Here is a 21,355-nt window from a genome sequence, read left to right as displayed (position 1 = left end):
ATGAAATTTCAATATCATTTATTCTAATTCTCAATTATTTACTAAGATGTAATAATGATAGTTACAAAGGAAAGAGGTCATTTTATTTCAAATTAATGGATTCAACTGACAAGGCATAAAAAAAAATTGATTGAGGAGCATGCCAACTCTTCTCCAGTGTTATTAAAACCTGATTAGTATTTGATTATGACACCTTGCTATTAATTTTTTTTAAAATTATTATTTTTATTTTTTAGATATTTGTCAACTTTATGCAAAAAGTTTTTTAAACAATTGTTTTTTTTTAATTTTGAGGTTCAAATTATCTTCCTCCCTCCTACCCTTCCCCCTTCCTTGAGAAGGCAAGCAATTTGATTTTGATTATTCATGCGAGATCATGCAAAACATATTTCCATATTAGCCATGCTGCAAAAGAAAACATACAAAATAATAAAAATAAAGATAGTAAATAGAAGTATGCCTCAATCTACATTCAGAGTTCATCACGTCTCTCTGGAGGTGAATAGAATTTTTCATTATAGGTCCTTTGTAAATGTCTTGGATCATTGTCTTGATCAGAGTAGCTAAGTCTTTCACAGTTAATCATCATAACAATATTACTGTTATTGTGTACAACGTTATCCTGGTTCTGCTCACTTCACTTTATATCAGTTCATATAAGTCTTCCCAGGTTTTTCTGAAACTATCTTGCTTGTCATTTTTTATAACACGATAATATTTTATCACAATTATATACTCCAGTTTATTCAGCTGTTCCCCAATTGATAGGCATTCCCGCCATTTCTAATTCTTTGTTACCTCAAAAAGGGCTGCTATAAATATTCTATACATCTAGGTTCTTTCCCCTTTTCTTTGGTCTCTTTGAGATACAGACTTAGTAGTGGTTGCTAGGTCAAAGGAAACAGTGTTATAGTTGTTGACTATAGTTCCAAATTGTTCTGTAGAATGGCTGGATTAGTTTCCAATTACAGCAACAGTGCATTAGCATCCCAATTTTTCCACATCCCCTCCAGCATTTGGTATTTTTCCTTTTCTGTCATGTTAGCTAATCTGACAGGTGTGAAGTAGTACCTTAGAGTTGTTTTAATTTGCATTTCTCTGACCAGTACTGATTTAGAGCATTTTTTTCAGGTGACTATTGATAGCTTAGATTTCTTCTTCTAAGAATTGCCTGTTCATATCCTTTGGCCATTTATCAACTGGGGAATGACTCTTATTTTTACAAAGTTGGCTCCTTATCAGAGAAACTTGGTGCAAATTTTTTCCTCCAGTTTCCTGTTTTCCTTCTAATTTTGGCTACATTAGTTTGGTTTGTACAAAAGCTTTTTAATGTAATGTAATCAAAATTATCTATTTTACTTCCAGCAGTTCCCTCTTTCTCTTATTTGGTCATAAACTCTTCCCTTATCCACAAATCTGGCAGGTACGTTTTTTCCATGCTCCCCCTAATTTACTTACGACTAATTTACTTATTTACTTTTTGTCTAAATCATTTATCTATTTTGACCTTATCTTGGTCTGCATAGAGATGCTGCTCTATGCCTACTTTCTGCCAAACTGCTTTCCAGTTTTCCTATTAATTTTTGTCACATGTTGAGCTCCTACCCCAAAAGCTTGGATCTTTAGGTTTATCAAACACTAGATTACTAGAGTCACTGCTACTGTGCATTGTGTATGTTGGGCAGCTAGGTGGTACAGTGGATAGAGTGTTGGGCCTGAAGTCAGGAGGACTCATCTTCCTGAGTTCAAATCTGGCCTCCAATACTGACCAGCTGTGCGACACTGGTCAAGTCACAACCCTATTTGCTTCAGTTACCTCATCTCTAAAAAAATGAGCTGAAGAAGGAAATGGCAAACCATTCCAGTATCTTTGCCAAGAAAACCCCAAATGGTGTTATGAAGAGCCAGGTAAAACTGAACATCTTTGTATACCTAATCTATTCCACTGCTTTACCACTCTATCTCTCAGCCAGTACCAGACTGTTTTGGTGATTCCTGCTTTGCAATACAGTTTGAAATCTGGAACTTCAAGACCATCTTCCTTAACATTTTTTCTTCGATGATTTCCTTTTCTTGACCTTTTGTTAATCTGGATGAATTCTGTTACTATTTTTTCAAGTTCCGTAAAATAACTATGGTAATTTGATTGGTAGGGTACTTATGATGAATGAAAACCCTCAAGAGAAAGTTTCCACATAATTAATATTCAATTTATTAGTCTAGCCTGTAATCAATAAATTGAGGGTCAGTGGTTTCTCTTGGTAATCAAAAATGCCAAAGGAGACTCTGAAATGCCTTAAATCCCTTCTGAAAGGGAACTCCCCTGACAAGTGAAACTCAATCCTGATTGGTGGGCATTTAATGAGGAGATGGGCTAAAAGTCTTCAGCTTCTCCTGATGGGAACATGGCTTGATCACAAGACTCAGAAGTCTCAAGGCATCTGGGCAGGGGAAATCATTTCCATTTGGCTAGTTTTCTCCTTCATGAGCTGGGCTGCCTTAAACTGCAATGGAGGGGGGATCAAGGACAGGGGGTTCCTTCCCAAGGCAAAGGCTCCTCAAGACTTGATTTTGTTTATATTCTAAACAGAAAATAGGTTTTCCTTTGGGTGGGGTCCCACTCAACCTACTCCCAAGCAGTGCTTGGGAGCTAGAAGTAATCTCTTTACTCAGCCATACCCTTGCCAGACTGAGTGACCTTTTCAAACTCTGGGTCTCAACAGAAATAGAAGGAAAAGGGTGGATCGTAAATTAATAATTGGTTATTAAAATAACAGTATAATATTTATTTCTCTCACACTGAATAAATAAATTAACTTAAGCGGAATTGTCGTTTTTATTATATTGGCTCAGCCTATCCATGAGCAATTAATACTTTTCCAGCTGTCTAGATCTGTCTTTATTTGTGTGAAAAGCATTTTGTAATTGTGTTCATATAATTCCTGGGTTTGGCTTGGCAGGTAGATTCCCAAGTATTTTATATTGTCTGTAGTTGTTTTGATTGGAATTTCTCTTTATATCTCTTGCTGCTGCGTTTTGTTGGTACTATGTAGAAATGCTGATGATTTATGTATATTAATTTTATATCCTACATATCTGCTGAAGTTAATTGTTTCAACTAGTTTTTTTAGCTGATTCTCTAGGGTTCTTTACACCATCATATTACCTGCAAAGAGTGGTAGCTTTGTTTCCTCATGGCCTAATTTTACTCCCTCAATTTTTTTCTTATCTTATAGCTGTAGTTAGCAGTTCTAGTACAATACTGAATAATAATGGTGATAACAGATGTCTTTGCTTCACATATGATCTTGCTGAGAAGGTTTCAAGTTTATTGCCTTTACATATAGTGTTTGCTCTTGGTTTTAGATAGCTACTAATTATCATTTTAAAAAAAGGCTCTACTGATCCTTGCTATTAATTGATATCTTAGGTTTGATGTTTTGATTCTAATGTCGGAGAATCACAAAATCTCAGGGATAGGAAAGAGACCATAGAGTCTCTATCTAAAAAACCAGCTACTTCTTGATGCTGTCTACTGTGCTTTTGGAGAGCTCTAAACATTAGGGAGTATTCCCTTGTACCAATTTTTAACCAGCTGTGTGTAGTTCTGACTTCTGGGATCAGATGTAATAGGAACAATGTCTCTTCTACATGACAGCTCCTCAAACACCTGAAACACAGCTATCATGTCTAGCTGGGCTTGTCATCTCTTAAGATAAACAATTCCAGATCCTTAAAGTGATTATCACATGATATGATCCCTAGGCCCATTCTCTCCTAGTAAAGAATGGGGTATTCTCCTTCTGGACGCTCCTCCAGCTTCAATTTATCCAAGTTCCTAAGCAGTTATTGAGCTACTACTCTGTGTAACACACTGTGCTAGACACTGGGGATACAAATTAAAAAGACAACCAGGCTTTGCCTTCAAGAAGTTTACATTTTCCTGGGGGAAGAGAAAATGCTGGTAGAATGGAAAGAATTTGGGCTGGGCAATCAGAGAACCTTAGCTCAAATCCCTCCAAGGCCTGCCACCTGGGTCACCTTATGGAAGTCACTAATCTTCCTTAGGCATCAGTGTAGCACCAGGCAAGAGGCTAGCCTCCTCCAAAGCCCCAAGCACAGTACCAAGTGAATGGCCAGGCCTCTTTTAGGCCCTGGTGCAGCACCAGGCCCCTGCATGCCCCAGCCTGGTACCAGGAGAGTGGCCAGCCCTCCTGCCACCATAGCCCCAGGCAAATGGCCAGACCCCCACCGACTCCAATGCAGCCCCTGTGGCCTCAGTGCAGCACCAGGAGAACAACCAGCAACTCCATGGCCAAGGCTGAACAACAGACTGGCAGCCATGGCTTACAGTCCCTAGCACAAGAAGTTTGGGACAGTGCCCGCTCCACCCCAGGAGCAGAGCTCACCTTGAAAAGTAACAAAATAGACTGGAAAAAATGAGCAAAAGAAGAACCTGACCACAGAAAGTTTTTAGGATGACAAGGAAAAACAAGGTGAGAAGGAAGAGCAAAACAAAAACTCAGAAGAGGACAACAATGTTAAAATGCTTACATTCTAAGCCTCAAATTAAAATGAGAATTGGTCTCAGGCCCCAAAAGAACTACTAGATGAATTTAAAAAAAGACTAAAAATCAAATAAGAGAATTAGAAGAAAAATTGGGAAAAAGAAATGAGAATAGTGCAAAAGAATCATGAAAAAAGAGTCAACAGCTTGATAAAGGAAGAACAAAATAATGGAACAAGATGTACAAAAATTTCCTTAAAAAGTAGAATTGGCCAGATAGAAAATGAGGCAAAAAAAAAAAAAGCTAAGTGAAGAAAATCACTTCTTAAAAACTAGAATTAGACAAGTGAAAGCTAATGACTCCATGAGATATCAAGGATCAATTAAACAAAATTAAAAGAATAAAAAAATACAAGAAAATTTAAAATATCTCATTGGAAAAACAACAGACTAGGAAAATAGATCCAGGAGAGATAATTTAAGAATTATTGGACTACTTGAAAGCCATTTAAAAAAAAACAAGAAAAAAGAAAAAAAGAAGATGGATATCATACTTCAGGAAATCATCAAAGAAAACTGGCCTGAAATCCTAGAACCAAAGGGTAAAACAGACAATGAAAGTATCCACCCATCACCTTCTGAAAGAGATCACCAAATGAAAACTCCCAGGAACATTATAGCCAAATTCCAGACTTCTAGGTCAAGGAGAAAATAATGCAAGTAGCCAGAAAGAAACAATTCAAATATTGTGGAGTCACAGTCAGGATTACACAGGATTTAGCAGCTTTTATATAAAAGGATCAGAGAACATGGAATATGATATTCTAGAAGGCAAAAGAGCTAGGACTAAAACCAAGAATCTCCAACTGAGCATTATACTTCAGGGGAAGAAATGGTCATTCAATGAAATAGAAGGATTTCAAGCTTTCATGATGAAAAGTCCAGAGTGGAACAAGACTGTAGACAAGCATAAAAAGGTAAAAAGGAAAGAGAAAACATAAGGGATTCAGTAGGGCTAAACTTCTGCATCCCAACATGGGAAGATAACACATGTAAATCTTAAGAACTGTGTCACTATTAGTGCAGTTAGGAGGAATATACATAGACAGATGGTGTGGGTGCAGGGATGGGGAAGCTGTGGTCTTATAGGACCTTGGGTGCAGCCTTTTGACTGAGTCTAAGTTTTATAGAACAAATCTTTTTATTAAGGGGATTTGTTCTGTGAAGTTTGTATTCAGTCAACGGGCCACACTCGAGGACCTAGAGGGACACATGTGGCCTCAAGGCCTCAGGTTCCCCACCCCTGGATGAGGTGACTTTAATGGAATAATAGACAAAAAAAATTAAAAGGTGAGAAAGAAGATTGCACTGGGAGCAGAAGGGAGAGAAAATGCAATAAATTATCTCACATGAGGAGGTGAGAAAGACTTATTACAGTGGAGCGGACAATGGGGGTGGGGGAGGACAGTTCAAGCCATTGCTTGAACTTTACTCTCATCAAAACTGGCTCAAAGAGGAAATAACATACACAATCAGTTGGGTATAGAGGGTTAAGAAAAGGTGGGGTGGGAACCTGACAGAAGGAAAGGATATTTGGGGGAGGTGGCTGTCAGAAGTGAAACACTGGTGAGAAGGGAAACAGTAAAGCAGAGAAAGAGAAGGATAAAACAGCAGGAAAAACAAGATAGAAGGAAATACAGTTAGTAATCATAAGTGTGAATGTGACTGGGATGAACTTACCCATAAAATGGAAGCAGATTAAAAACCAGAATCCTACAAAATGTTGATTGTAAAAAACACACTTGAAGGAGAGAGACACACAGAGAGCCAGAGCAGATTCTATTATGCTTCAGTTGGACTAAAAAAAAAAACAAAGCAAGGGTACCAATCATGATCTCAGAAAAAGCAAAAGGAAAAATAGATCTAATAAGGAAGGAAACTACATCTTGCCAAAAGGTACCTTAGACAAGGAAGTAATATCAATACTAAACATATATGTGCCAACTAGTATAGCATCCAAATTCTTAAAGAAGTGAGTTACAGGAGGAAAGAGACAGTAAAACAGTACTAGTCGGGGACCTCAACTTTCCCCTCTCCGAACTAGATAAATCTAACCACAAAACAATCAAGAAAGCTAAGGAGGTGAATGAAATTTTAGAAAAGTTAGATATGCTAGACCTCTGGAGAAAAACTGAATGGGGACAGAAAATAATATATCTATTTTCTTGATAGCACAGGCACCTACACAAAAATTAACCATGTATTAGGGCATAAAATCCTCATGATCAAATGTAGAAAGGCATCCTTTTATGATCATAGTGCAATAAAAATTATTTTCAATAAAGAGCAATGGAAAGATAGATTAAAAATTGTAAACTAAACAATGTAATCCTAAAGAATGAGTGGGTCAAAGAACAAATCATAGAAACAATTGATAATTTCATTAAAGAAAATGACAACAATGAGACAACATACCAAAATTTATGGAATGCAGCCAAAGCAGTACTTAGGGAAAAATTTATATCTCTAAACACTTAAAATAGAGAAACAACAGATCAATAAATTGGGCAGGCAACTAAAAAAACTAGAAAAAGAACAAATTAAAATTACCCAATGAAACACGAAATTAGAAATCTTAAAAATTAAAGGAGAGATTAATAAAATTAAAGTAAGAAACTATTAAGCTAGTAAATAAAACTAAGCTGGTTTCATGAAAAAACAAACAAACAATCACATGGATAAACCATTGGTTAATTTGATTCAAAAAAAAGAAAAAAGACCAAATTACCAGTATCAAAAATGAAAAGGGTGAATTTGCCACTGATGAAGAAGAAATTAAAGCAACATTGGCATAATTTTTGCTTAATTGTATGCCAATAAATCTGTCAATCTAGGCAAAATTGATGAATATTTTAAAAAATATAAATCACCCAGATTAACAGAAGAGAAAATGGATTATTTAAATAACATACCCACCCCCTGTGCTCCCCACCCATCTCAGAAAAAGAAATTGAACAAGCCATCAATGAACTCCCTAAGAAAAATCCCCAGTGCCAGATGGGTTCACAAGTGAATTCTACCAAGCATTTAAAGAACAATTCATTTCATATAAACTATTTGGAAAAATAGGCAAAGCACTCTCACCAAATTCCTTTTATGACATAAATATGGTGATGATACATAAACCAGGAAGAGCTAAAACAGAGAAAGAAAACTATAGACCAATTTCCCTAATGAATACTGAAGCAAAAATCTGAAATAAAACACTCAGCAAGGAGATTACAACAATGTATCATAAGAATCATACACTATGGCCAGATGGGATTTATACCAGAAATGCAGGGCTGGTTCAACATTAAGAAAACTGTCAGCATAACTAACCATATCAATAACAAAACCAACAGAAATCATATGATTATTGTGATAGATGCAAAAAAAAAACTTTTGACAAAATACAGCACCCATTTCTACTGAAAACAATAGAGAGTATAGGAACAAAGGGAGAATTCCTCAAAATGATAAGCAGCATTTATCTAAAACCATCAACAAGCATTATCTGTAAGACTTCCCAATAAGATCAGAGGTGAACAAGGATGCCAATTATCATCACTATTATTCAATATAGTACTGGGTTGCTGTATTTTTCCTTCATTCTCAAAAAGGATCATGGAATCAGGGAAATGATGACATGACTTGTAGTTGACTCTCCCTCTCCCTCTCTGTCTCCCTTTCCCCTCCTCTGCCCAAATATAGTAGTAGAAATGTTAGCTATAGCAATAAAAGAAGAAAAAAGAAAGAAACTGAAAGAATTAGAACAGGCAACGAGGAAACAAAACTATCACTCTTTGCAGGTGATCTGATGGCATACTTAGAGAACCCTAGTGAATCAACTGAAAAACTACTTGAAACAATTAACCACTTTAGTAAAGTTGCAGGATATAAAATAAACCCACATGAATCATCAGCATTTCTATATACAGCCAACAATGCCTAGCAGCAAGAGATAGAAGGAGAAATTTCATTTAAAATAACTATAGACAATATAAAATACCTGGGAGTCTACTTACTAAGACAAACCCAGGAACTATATGAAGACAACTACAAAACACTTCAAACAAATAAAGTCAGCGTTAAACACTTGGAAAAATACCAATTGTTCATGGATAGGATGAGCCAATATAATAAAAATGACAACTCTACCTAAATTAATTTACCTATTCAGTGCCACACCAATCAAACTACCAAGAAATTATTTTCTAGAGCTAGAAAAGATAATAAAATTTATTTGGAAGAACAAAAGGTCAATAGTATGAAGGAAATCCATGAAAAAAAAATTGTGAAGGAAGGTGAACTAGCTATACTGGATCTCAAATTATATTATAAAACAGTAACCATCAAAACTATCTGGTACTGGCTAAGAAAGAGTGGTGGATCAGTGGAATAGATCAGGTGCATAAGACACATAGTAATCTGGTGTTTGATAAACCCAGACATGCTAGCTTCTAGGAAATGAACTCACTATTTGACAAAAACTGCTGGGAAAATTAGAAATAGTATGGCCAAGGCTAGGTATAGACCAGGCCTGCACAACATATGACCCTTGGGTTGCCTGCAGCCTGCCAAAGGATTTCGGGCAGCCTGTGAAAAATGTAGAGGATGTGAAAGAAAGTAGAGATATAATGAGTGCTTTGTCCATTCCGCGATTAACCCACCTTATGCTAGTCACTACAGTGCCCATCATGTAACTTGGCGGGGTGGGTTGCCACTGCACACTCTCTCCTGTTTGTCATGTGACCTGTGGCAACCAACCATCATCAGTCTGTCTCTAGTCTGAGAGGAGCAAAAGTCCTATCATTTTGCTGTGTTTTTGATCATTGAACATGGATGAAGTCAGTGCAGCCACACACCAATGCAGCTGATGCCCGCAATGAGATGAGTGGCAACAACTTGAAGGATTCTTCCTCTCTTTCACTGCTTGGCCGCCCTCCAAGTTATATGAGTGTCTGGTGCTCTCTCCAAGGTCAGACACTTAGTTCAGTATTTCTTTGTATGTGAGCAGTTGCTGTGGAGATTTTTTGGTTCTAAAATTAAAGTTTTTGGGGTGACTTTAGATAAAAAGAAACGGAAGACAGAATCAGAACACAGAGTATTTAATCTGCAGTGGACAAATAGATACTTGTTTACTTACATGAGAGACAAAATATTGTGCCTTGTTTGCTGAGAAGTAATAGCCGATTCAAAGGAATACATCTTCATTGCCATTTTGAATCAAGACATCTTGACTTAAGCAAATTGGACACCAATGAAAAACAAATTAAAGTGTCCAAATTGTTGAAAAATCTCAGTGGGGAACAATGCTTTTTCAGGAAAGTAAACTCAAAAAATAAGGTGGCTATTAAGGTTAAATTTCAGATTTCTAAAGAAATTGATTTCAAATATGATTCCAGAGTATGATAAACTAATTGCTGACAAGAAGTGTAATATATCCCATTAACTAAACGTAAGTAGTAAGAAAATCTGAAAAATGTATTAAAACTTGTACCACTTAGCAAAGTAATTTTTTAACATTAATGTGATTTCATGATAAATAAAAATCTTAAGTAATAAGTGTAAGTAATTGATATTAATTGAAATGTCCCTTTTAAAAAATGTGGCTTATTTGCAAAATAATTTAATCATTAATTATACCTTTTTTTGGAAAGTGAGCTGCTAAAAACCTATCTGTGGCCTGAAGTAGTTTGGCTTATTTTAATTTTGGCCCCTACCCATTGACAAGTTGTGAAAGTCTGGTATAGACCAACATCTTATACCAAGACAAGGTCAAAGCTAGGGTGTTTGGGTTTATCAAACACTAGATTACTATGGTCATTTACTACTGTATTTTGTGTACCTAATCTATTCCACTGATCTACCACTCTATTTCTTAGCCAGTACCAGAGAGCATTTTCTCATGAATTCCCAATTGGACTTGTCCTACTAGCTGGGTCCTACGTAGGTATTTCCAATGCAACATGTCCAAAGCAGAACTCATTACTTTTCCCCAAAAAACCTACTTTATTTCTGAACTTCCCTATTACTATCAAGGGCATCACTATCTTTCCAGGTACCTTTGTTCCATATTCTTGGTGTCATCCTGACTCTTCATTCTCACTCACCCCAGATAGTTAATTAGTTGCCAAATTTGGTCATTTCTACATTCAGAATATCTTTTCCATTGAGCTCCTCCTCTCCATCATACAACCTCTCTAGTTTAGGCTCCTATCCTATCTTCCTGGGGATATGGCAATAGATTTCTCCTAGTTGGTCTTTATACTTCCAAGTCGCTCCCATTTCCAATCCATCCTCCACCCACTGGTGTCAAATTCATACAGAAACTGCTTCCCAGTCCTGAACACTATAGCTCTCTTAATGCACTCCATTACACTGCTGACTCAAACTGCACTTGCAACTCACACACTGTACCCCATCCTCCCCACCCCCCGGGCTTTTTCCAATGAAGTGTTGTGACATATCCTCCCATGTCCCTCATATGTCTATAGAAATCACTCTGGATTTGGAACCAGAAAAAAAGGGTTCAAATCTAAACACTGTGACCTTCCTGACTATGTGATGATAGGAAAAGCAATTTCCCCTCCCTGGGCTTCAACTTTCTTATTTGTAAGGTAATGGGTTGGACTACATGGCCCCACAGTGACGCTGCAGCTCTAGATTCTAAGATCCTATGAGTCTCTGAGCTGGTGTATCTCTTGTTTTATTTTCATCTAGAGGTCAAGGAAATCTCCATCTCTAGAATACTCTATCTAGCACAGTACCACGTACAAGTGAGTATCTAGTAAATACTTTTTCATAGTGCTGATGCTGATGCCAGTAATTATAACCACCAACTAAAAAATCAAACTAATAAATATTTAACCTTTAAATTCCTTTAAGTTAAATATTTAAACTGTAAATTCCTTTTGGTAATAATCTGTCTGTGATGATTAGGAAACATTTTTAACACTGAGAAGCTTCCATTTCTCCTTTATTTAAAGTAACTGGTCTTTTCCAAATAGAGAGTTCTACATTCTAAATACTATTTGCTGCTGACTCTGTGTTTCACTATTGCTTGTTTCTGTAGCATCAAAGTATTGTACATTAATAGTTAACAAAGCTACTGTGTGATATACGAATGAAGTCTTGTATTAAAAAAAAAAAGTACTTAGACTGTATTTACAAAAGAATCTGTGCCATTAATTATTCAACACTTGGATTTGACCAGAAACCAGACCGTGACTTTATAATGATCTGTTTAGATGAACTGCTTAATGTTCTGCTGAAAGATTCAGAGCAAGCTGAATGAGTTTCAAACTGGTGACAGTACCATAGTTTCCCCTCTGTTTTTGATCAGTGCATGGCTTTTAATGTAAAATCTGCTTCAATTTCACTAGTGGTTTGAATATGTTTACTTAAACCAAAAATATTTTGCATTTCAATGATTATTACATATTACAAAACTGAATGGAGTTTAAACCAATGCATTATTCATAAGAGTAAGACAACAGAAAAAACAAAGCTGTGCACGTCTTTTAAAGACTTTAAATTACCAAAACATACCATATTTATGCAGGAAATATTTGACTGTTTTTCTCATAAAACAAGTTTCTTTGTGTCAGATCAGGTTATGTCAAAAATTCAACACCAAATCACTTTTGTTTATAATTAAGCCAACCACCAATTTAAGGACTATTGTCCATTTTATTTCATCTCTACACAAAAAAAAGTAATTTAAAAAAATTAAAATTCCCTTGAAATGATAAGACAAATGAAAATGTAAGTGGCTTCCCATAATAACAGTGAGTTGACCCTGTGGGGAATGGCTGACTTTCTCAATTCAAGGCATTCAAAGCTCATTCAAAAGTGTTCATTTAGAATGCAGATATCAAAGATGATGCAAATGTTCAAGAGAAAATTAGAACTTACCAGATGTTCTAATCCAGCTTTGATGTTTCCAGAATCCCTGTAACAGAAGAACAAAAGTTCTAAATAGTGGCTAAACCCTTGTCTCTAGTGATTTGTTTACCTTGGATATGTTTTTTTAAAGTCTTATTTTTCTAACATTTCTATTTTTACATTATTAGAATGCAGACCACTAAAGGAAGAACAACAATTAATATGGACTCAGTAATTTATCTAATGATAAGTGATACTTCATCTTTCACTGACAGAAATAACTTAAAATGCCATTAAAATGCCCTACAGTATTTTTGTAGACAAGGAAAAAAGAAAAAAGAAGTTAGTTGTCCTGCTATTTTAGTAAATGACACCAAAGTTACATTAAATCCTGCAGATTCTTATTAGAAGCAATTTTTTAAAAAATAAAAAAAATTATTAGTGGCAACTAGATGGCACATTGGATAGAAAACCAGATCTGGAATCAAGAAGGCCTGAGATCAAATTTGGCCACAGACACTTACTAGTTGTGTGACCCTAGGCAAGTCACTTAACCCTGTTTGTCTCAGTGTTCTCATCTATAAAATGAGCTGGAGAAGGAAATGGCAAACTAGTATCTTTGCCACAAAACCGCAAATGGGGTCATAAAGAGTTGGACATGACTGAAAAATGACTACACAACAATAGATAACTCCTGCAGATTCTTATTAGAAGCAATTAAAAAAACAAAACAAAACTGGTATGCTCTTTCTGAAAAACACCAGTAGATTGTTGGAACATCACCAGATATCCAGATTGCAATCTGTCTTTCCTGACATTCATTTCTACCATATTAGTATACAAGCAAAAGATGCCTATTGGTACATTAGAAACAAGGTGGCGGCGGGGGTGGGGAAGAGAAAATACTAAAGATAAAATCATAGAGGATTCCAAAGAAACATCTTTTGAAAGTGCTTCATTTAATGTTATTTGCAACATATTATGCTTCTCATAAAAGTGGACATGCTGTTTGGTGATGTAAATAGTCAACAGTCAAAAGGAAAATTAAGGACCAGAATGTGAATTAACATAGATTTCAAAGCAAGATATTCAATTAACAGTTTTCAAAACAGTTATGTGTCAAATTTTGCTAAGGATCAACAGATAGAAAAATCCATATCTGGTCCCCTTTACTGATGTTAGTGATGTTATTATGAGTAAAAATATTGGTGGTTGTCCATCACTCTCAAAGAGGACTAAAATGACATCACTGTTTTGGGGTCAATGTGCAGTGTGTTTGACTATGGCTGATCAGACCAATATGAGCTCAGAAGTCTGTATCACAGGTCAGGCACAAATAGTCTACATCAACATTTGGAATGGAGATGGCTTTAAATTTGCACATCCCACATTTCTTTTGAGTTCCTGGAATTCTGCTTTGCTCATAGAGCACAGCACCTTCTTTGATGCAGGCATGCCATGCTGGGTGGTCTTGTGCTAGTGTCTCCCATGTCTCACAACTGATTCCAAAGTTCTTCAGAGAGACCTTGAGAGTGTCCTTTTTTATTACTTCCTCTGACCTCCATGTGAGCATTTGCCCTGTGTGAGTTCTCTGTAAAATAGTCTTTTAGACAAATGTATATTTGGCATTCCAGTATCACGGCTAGCCCATGAGAGACGGCAGTTTTGCTCAAGAAAGGGACATCAGTGTCTGGTTCCTTATCTTGCCAGGTGATCTTGAGAATCTTGCTAAGACAATTCAAACAGAAGCCATTCAGTTTCTTGGCATGGAGCTGGTATACTGTCCAGATTTCACGGGCATATAACAATGAGGTCAGCACAATGGCTCCATAGACCTTCAGTCTGGTAGTCAGTCTAATACCTCTTCTCTCCCACACTTTCCTTCAGAGTCTCCCAAATACTGAGCTATCTCTAGAAATGCCTGCATCAACCTCATCATCAATGAGTACATTTCTGGAAAGTATACTTGGCAGAAAGCGAACTTATCCGTAGCATTCAAAATTTCAGTACTAATTACTCTCACTTACAAAGCATTTTAAGGTCACTGCAGTTCTAAGTTGGAAAGGATCTTTGAGATCAGCTTTAGTTTAATGCTGTCATTTTGCAGATGAGGGAGATGAGGCCCAGAGAGGTGACCAGTGCAAGGCCCACAGAATGAATTGCTTAGAGCAGTCTAAGGCTTGTCATCCTTTTTTGCACATAAGGAAACTGAGGCTCAGGGTAATTCTAGTGTGTGAATGGGCTGAGCCAAAACTCAGACATCCTGATTAGGGCTTTCTCAGGGACATCCTGCTAACTCACTGAGAATACATGCTCTCTGTTTTATCTACAACGACCATTCTGCTCTTGCTGCAGAAACGCCTCTGAAAAATGATAGTGCCTGGAACGGAAGTGTACTTACAAGGGGCCAGGATAATGCCAGGATGCTGAACGCAGTCCCCCAATCAGCCTTGGGATTCCTCCCCATCTTTCCCTTCTTTGTTCCCTAAGTCTTGGTGTCTATCCCAGCCTCCTGTTCTTTCTTCCCACCTGCAGGCTGGCCTTCTCGCTCGAGCCTTCCTCTGGTTTCTCGACCTCCTCTTCTTCTCTGCCATTCTCTCTCTGACTCCTTCATCTAGTCACCTGCTTCTTCACATCATTTACATAGCCAAGACCCCCACAGTGAAAGATCCTTTGCAAGCTGCCTGCACTAAGCTGTATACTCTCTTGGCCTTTTCTGACCATTCCCATCACATTTCTCCTTCATTGCCTCCTGTCTCTCCTGCTCTCAGCACCCTTAGCACTCTCAATTTAGAGGAAGTTTAGGATCTAAAACAACCAGTCTCTTGTCCTTCCTGTCCTTCAGTAGCAGGGCAGAGAGACATGGAAAAAGAGACACTGAGGTGCTTGCATTAAAAAAAAAATTACATGAAAGTACTTCATTAATAAAAATTAAATAAAAAATTTTCAGAAAACAAATGACAATACTATAAAAAAAGAAAATGCACATTAAACCACTGAAAGCATTTGGAATACATGATAGCATCCTATCATTACATTCTGTTGACTTTCTAAGTTGTCCTTTAAGTTTCGAGGCTTGAGGCACAACGTATTTTAATAAGATAGTATAAACCCTAGTGAATCATCACAAAATCTAAATGTTATGAAGTGTAATGAACGCAACAAGGAGGAGCCTTGTGGCTTGACAAAATTAAGACTCTTTATGAGGCTAACATGACATCCAAAAGCATCTTATACAGCTAGGTTCTGATTAGTGGGAAGAAAGAATCCCATAAAGCAGCTGCAGTATTTGAATTCAAACTGTCTATTTCCACTGGACTGAAACCAATTACAGGCATGGCTTGGAGATATTGCAGGTTTGGTTCCAGATCACGACAATAAAGTGAATATCGTAATAAGGCAAGTCATAAATTTTTTTGGTTTCGCAATACATATAATAGATATTTTTACCGTATACTGTATTTTATTAAGTGTGCAATCATATTATGCATAAAAAGCAATGATCATTAAATTATTAAATAATTATTAAATTAAAAATACCTCATTGCTAAAAAATGCTAACCATCATGTGAGCCTTCAAATAAACAGCAATTTTTTTTGCTAGTAGAGGATCTTGCCTCGATGTTGATGGCTACTGACTGATCAGGGTGGTGATTGTTGAAGGTTGGGTTGGTTGTGGCAATTTCTTACAATAAGACAATGAAGTCTGCCATATCAAATGACTCTTCCTTTCATGAAAGATTTCTCTGTAACATGTGTTGCTGTTTGATTGCAGTTAACCCACAGTATAACTTCTTTCAAAATTGGAGTCAATCCTTTCTCAAACCCCACTGCTGCTTTATTCAATTAAGTTTATGTAATATTCTTCAATATTGTTGTATTTCAGGGAATAGGGAAGTCTGAAGAAAGGGAGAGAGATAGGGGGCCAGCCAGTCAGCGGAGCAGTCAGAACACACCCATTTATGAATTAAATTTGCTGTCTTATATAGGCACAATTCACGGTGCCCCAAAACAATTACAATGGTAACTGATGACAGATCATCATAACAGATACAGTAATAATGATAAAGTTTGAATATTGTGAGAATTACCAAAATTGACACAGAGACACAATTTGAGCACATGCTGTTGGACAAATGGCGCTAACAGACTTGCTCAACGCAAGACTGGCACAAACCTTAAATTTGTAAAAAAGGTAAAATATATGAAGCACAATAAAGTGAAGTATGATAAAATGAGGTATACTTGGAAAATGTTTAATTTAATTATAACTGTGAATAGTATGAATCTGAGTACATGTGACTATTTCACAGGATTTACTGTTGACTATTGATCCCTAGCTATTTATGGATGGGGAGGACTAGAAAACATTAGGGACAGAATAGATTTTACAGGTCACCCACTTCTCATATTTAATCAGCTTTCAACCATAGCAAGCTCTTACATGTTGCTCATGTTATGTGAGATATATATGTATGTATATATGTATACATGTGTATATGTATGTACATCATAGTGCTTGATGAAGTTTCAAAGTCACCCATGCCAAGGTAGAAATGTCAATAAGTGGAAACAGCAATGGACTTGGGGTCAGAAGACTGGAGTTCAAATTCCAGTTCTACTACTTCTTATCTCTGTGAGACCAGTGAAGTCAATTAATTCATCTGTTTCCTCATCTGTAAAATAAGAGGGTTTGAGTATATATGACCCTCAGGATCCTTTCCAGCTCTAACATCCTATTAACATCCTGCAAATAATCCTTCTCTTAGCATTACTTTAGGCAGACTTAAAGCATTATTATCAGTAAAGAATACCACACAGAGGTGGGTATTATTTAAATAGGAAAGAAGTGATAATGATATGTGGTGATGCCAAAGGTCTGAATGAACTTAAAAGAAACAGGAACCAAGACACTGATGTAAAGTTGTTTCAAGCTAATGGTATAAAACCTGTCCTCTTTAGTGGTCTGTCTCTTGTGCCGTCCCTGTCATGACTTCATCAATATTGGTGCAATTCCTTTTGCCCTGTGCTGAAAGCAGACTTAATTCAATTATAAGTCTCAAAACTGATAAAATGGTCCTGAAGTGGAAAATGGAAAGAGATTATTGGCAAATGAATAAAGATTTGTATTGAACTAACACAGAGAAGTACAGCAGGTCTTTTTTTAATCATTCCCTGTCTTAAGTCTTCTGGGAACCATGAGTTTCCCTTCCCCTCATGCAGCACATCGATTTCTGAATTAGACTGCAATATTAAATAATTAATATACTTGCCATGATTGATGTTTTGCATTAGTTGAATATTAGGTTATCAATCAAAATCCACTTGGTTTAATGTAATAATATTGAAAAAGTGTCAAGGATTGTTCGTCCAATTTGTAGTTGAGGCAGCACAGATAGTAATATCTGTGTACCACGAGTCTCTGAAGCAGGAAATGCAGGAGCTGACCATGCACAAGGCAGATGTGATGCATCTAACTAAGACAAGTCGGAGGTGGTCCTAAATAAACCTGGTGGCACCTGTCAGTTTCAATCTGAAGCTTCTTTCCAGCATGAAGATGCTGGGCATCGATCATGCAATGACAGCTAGGGGAGAAGCAAAACTAAGACACTTTTATCTGTGCTATGTCTATATTTAATTCTTTTTCTAACATCATCATCACATTCAAAATCCTGAAAATACAGTTGTGATATTCTCGACACTTCCTCAAAACATTTCTAACCAAGGTAAGACCTTTTGTCTTCAATCAGTTATTAATGTTAGGAATTAATTATTGTTCAAATATCAATTCCATTCAAAACTATTTATTGAATGAATACTATTTAAAAAGCAATATGCTCAACAGTACCATGGGAAAAGGAACCTCACTTGCATGATGAGCATAGGAAGAAAACAGGTAAAATAACACTCTACAGTGGGATTTACTGGTTGAAAATAAAATTCTACCTAAAGTTAATTTCTCAAATAGTTAATGCCACTCCTGTCAGTGACACACTACTCTGTGCTCCCAGCAGTTAATATTTATCTACAGAGGTCAAAATATTAGCTGAGATAGCATGATGAATATTTACTTAAATGCTCCCTTTTAAAACATAAAAATTCCACACAAATGAGCTTCTGTTTTCTCTGCCTATCGAGTATAAGTATTAATTTCGATACCAAAAAAAATCTGATGAATCAAAGGCTATTTTTTTTAGAAACTTAATACATCCTAAAGCAGTTTCCAGGTGGCAGGTAGGTGGCTTGGTGGTCTGAGGTCCGGAAGACCTACATTCCAATCCAGTCTCAGACACGCAATAGGTGTGTGATCCTGGGCAAGTCACCTAATCTCTGTTTGCGTTAATCCATCGAAGAAGGAAATGGTAAAATGGTGCAGGATCTTTGCCCAGAAAACCCCATGGACAATACTGGTGTGCTATGGTACATGGGGTCACGAAGGGTTAGACACGACAGAGCAACACAACAATGGCCACAAGTAGCTCCAAGGGAGACAGATGGAGCAAACACAAATCATAGCCAAAAGAGAAAGAAAAGGGACCTAAAACTTCATGTGGGAATGAGTGGATAGTTGGAAAATGGTCATAAAACAATAAAGGTTACTAACAGAACTGGGATAAAATTACTGATTTCACTGCGTAAGCCTTTAATAAATAAAATATTAAATATATTTACTAATAAAAGCCTAAAGCTATCTATAACCTTGCACGTATCATACAAGTGAAATATTTACAAAGTTTAGCTATTCAGAACAATTGTCACCAGTTATAACAAATCGACGTGGATACTGATGTTAACAGAACTGAAGAGCTACTTATAACTACATGACACTAAAATGTGCTTTGGAAATATGACAGGTGGGGATGTCACAGAACCGAGATGGCAGCTGGAAAGCAGGGACTGGCTTCAGCTCTCCCCCAGAGCCCTCCAAACACCTGTAAAACACGGCTCTGAACCAATTCTAGAGCGGTAGAACCCATGAAACAGCAGAGGGAAGCAGGGCTCCAGCACAGGACAGCTTGGATGGTGGCTGGGAAGTGGAGCACAGGCCAGAGTGGGCCGCGCCAGGACAGACCAGGGTGGGAGTTGGGCAGAGCAGGCCATAGGGCCATGAATCACTGAGCTGCGGCAGTTACCAGACTTTTCAACCCACAGACACCAAAGACAACAGAGCAGGTGAGTGGGAAAATGGCTGGATAGGGGTGAGAGAGGTGTGTGGTTCAGCTCCAGCTAGGGTGAGGGGGGTGGAGGAAATGGTGCAGTGCAGGGGAGGTGGAGGTGGCAGCAGCAAAAGCTCCTGCAGCTGCTACCAGAGCTCCAGTGTCAGCTGCTTCCAGAGTCCCTGGCACACACTGTGGGAGTAATCAAGCAGCAGATAGGAGCGGGAGTGTAGGGAGCACTTTGCTGGCTCAGAGGCAGGGTTCTCTTGCTTTGCTCTGCTTGGATCTGGGTCGCAGTCCTGGTTGGCAGTTCTTGGGGGAGGAGGAGTGCTGCTGTGACAGAGCAGTTCTGAAAACAGCAGGGCAGCCCCTAAAGCTTGGGACAAAGTGGTCTCTACTCTACAAGCAGTCATACCCTGAAAAAAGCTCAAGGGTCAAGTAGTTGGCTAGGAACATGAACAGGCAGTGAAAATGGACTCAGAATCAGACTACAGAATCTGTTTTTTTGGTGACAAAGAAGATCAAAACATAAGGCCAGAAGAAGTCAACAAAGTTAAAGAGCCTACATCAAAAGCATCCAAGGAAAATATGAATTGGTCTAAGGCCATGGAAGAGCTCAAAAAGGATTTGGAGAAGCACGTAAGAGAAGTAGAGGAAAAATTGGGAAGAGAAATGAGAGAGACAAAAGAAAACCATGCAAGTCAATGACTTCCTAAAGGAGACCCAAAAATATACTGAAGAAAATAACACCTTAAAAAACAGACTAACTCAAATGGCAAAAGAGCTCCAAAAAGCCAATGAGGAGAAGAATGCCTTGAAAGGAAGAATTAGCCAAATGGAAGAGGAGGTCCAAAAGACCATGGAAGAAAATACTACCTTAAAAATTAGATTGGAGCAAGTGGAAGCTAGTCACTTTATGAGAAATCAAGCCAAAGAAATGAAAAAATGGAAGACAATGTGAAATATCTCATTGGAAAAACCGCTGACCTGGAGAACAGATCCAGGAGAGATAATTTAAAAATTATTGGACTACCTGAAAGCCATGATCAAAAAAAGAGCCTAGATACCATCTTTCAAGAAATTATCAAGGAAAACTGCCATGATATTCTAGAGCCAGAGGGTAAAATACAAATTGAAAGAATCCACCAATTGCCTCTTGAAAATGATCCCAAAGAAAAAACTCCCAGGAATATTGTTGCCAAATTCCAGAGTTCCCAGGTCAAGGAGAAAATAGTGCAAGAAACTAGAAAGAAACAATTTGAATATTGTTGTATTAGATTGTATTTAATCAGGATAACACAAGATCTAGCAGCTTCTACATTAAGGGACTGAAAGGCTTGGAATATGATATTCCAGAGGTCTCAAAGGAGCTAGGATTAAAACCACCAATCATCTACACAGCACAACTGAGCATAATGCTCCAAGGCAAAATATGGACTTTCAATAAAAAAGAGAACGTTCAAGCTTTCTCAGTGAAAAGACCAGAGCTGAATAGAAAATCTGACTTTCAAATACAAGAATCAAGAGAAGCATGAAAAGGTAAACAGGAAAGAGGAATCACAAGGGACTTACTAAAGTTGAACTGTTTTGTTGATGTGTGTAATTCATGAGACCTTTCTCAGTATTAGGAGAGTTGAAGGGAATATACATACATACATACATACACACACACAGGGCACAGGGTGAGTTGACTATGAAGGGATGATATCTAAAAATAAAATAAAATTAAGGGATGAGAGACAAATATATTGAGAGAGGGAGA

At 37.3% G+C, this 21,355-nt stretch overlaps 1 protein-coding gene across 3 annotated transcripts in view; it reads right to left on the bottom strand.

Moving 5' to 3' along the window:
* Positions 1–21,355, bottom strand: part of RSRC1 (arginine and serine rich coiled-coil 1) — a 449,846-nt gene that overhangs the window by 218,615 nt on the left and 209,876 nt on the right. For all 3 annotated transcript variants that reach the window (XM_036756193.1, XM_036756191.1, XM_036756192.1), the window contains one exon: positions 12,467–12,503. In XM_036756193.1, the coding sequence (XP_036612088.1) occupies positions 12,467–12,503 (37 nt within the window). The remainder of the gene's footprint in view (positions 1–12,466; positions 12,504–21,355) is intronic.

The sequence above is a fragment of the Trichosurus vulpecula genome, chromosome 4 (genome assembly GCF_011100635.1).
Source record: "Trichosurus vulpecula isolate mTriVul1 chromosome 4, mTriVul1.pri, whole genome shotgun sequence".
NCBI lineage: Eukaryota > Metazoa > Chordata > Mammalia > Diprotodontia > Phalangeridae > Trichosurus > Trichosurus vulpecula.
The sequence above is the reverse complement of the archived record's forward strand: the minus strand, read 5'-3'. Positions and strand labels throughout refer to the sequence as shown.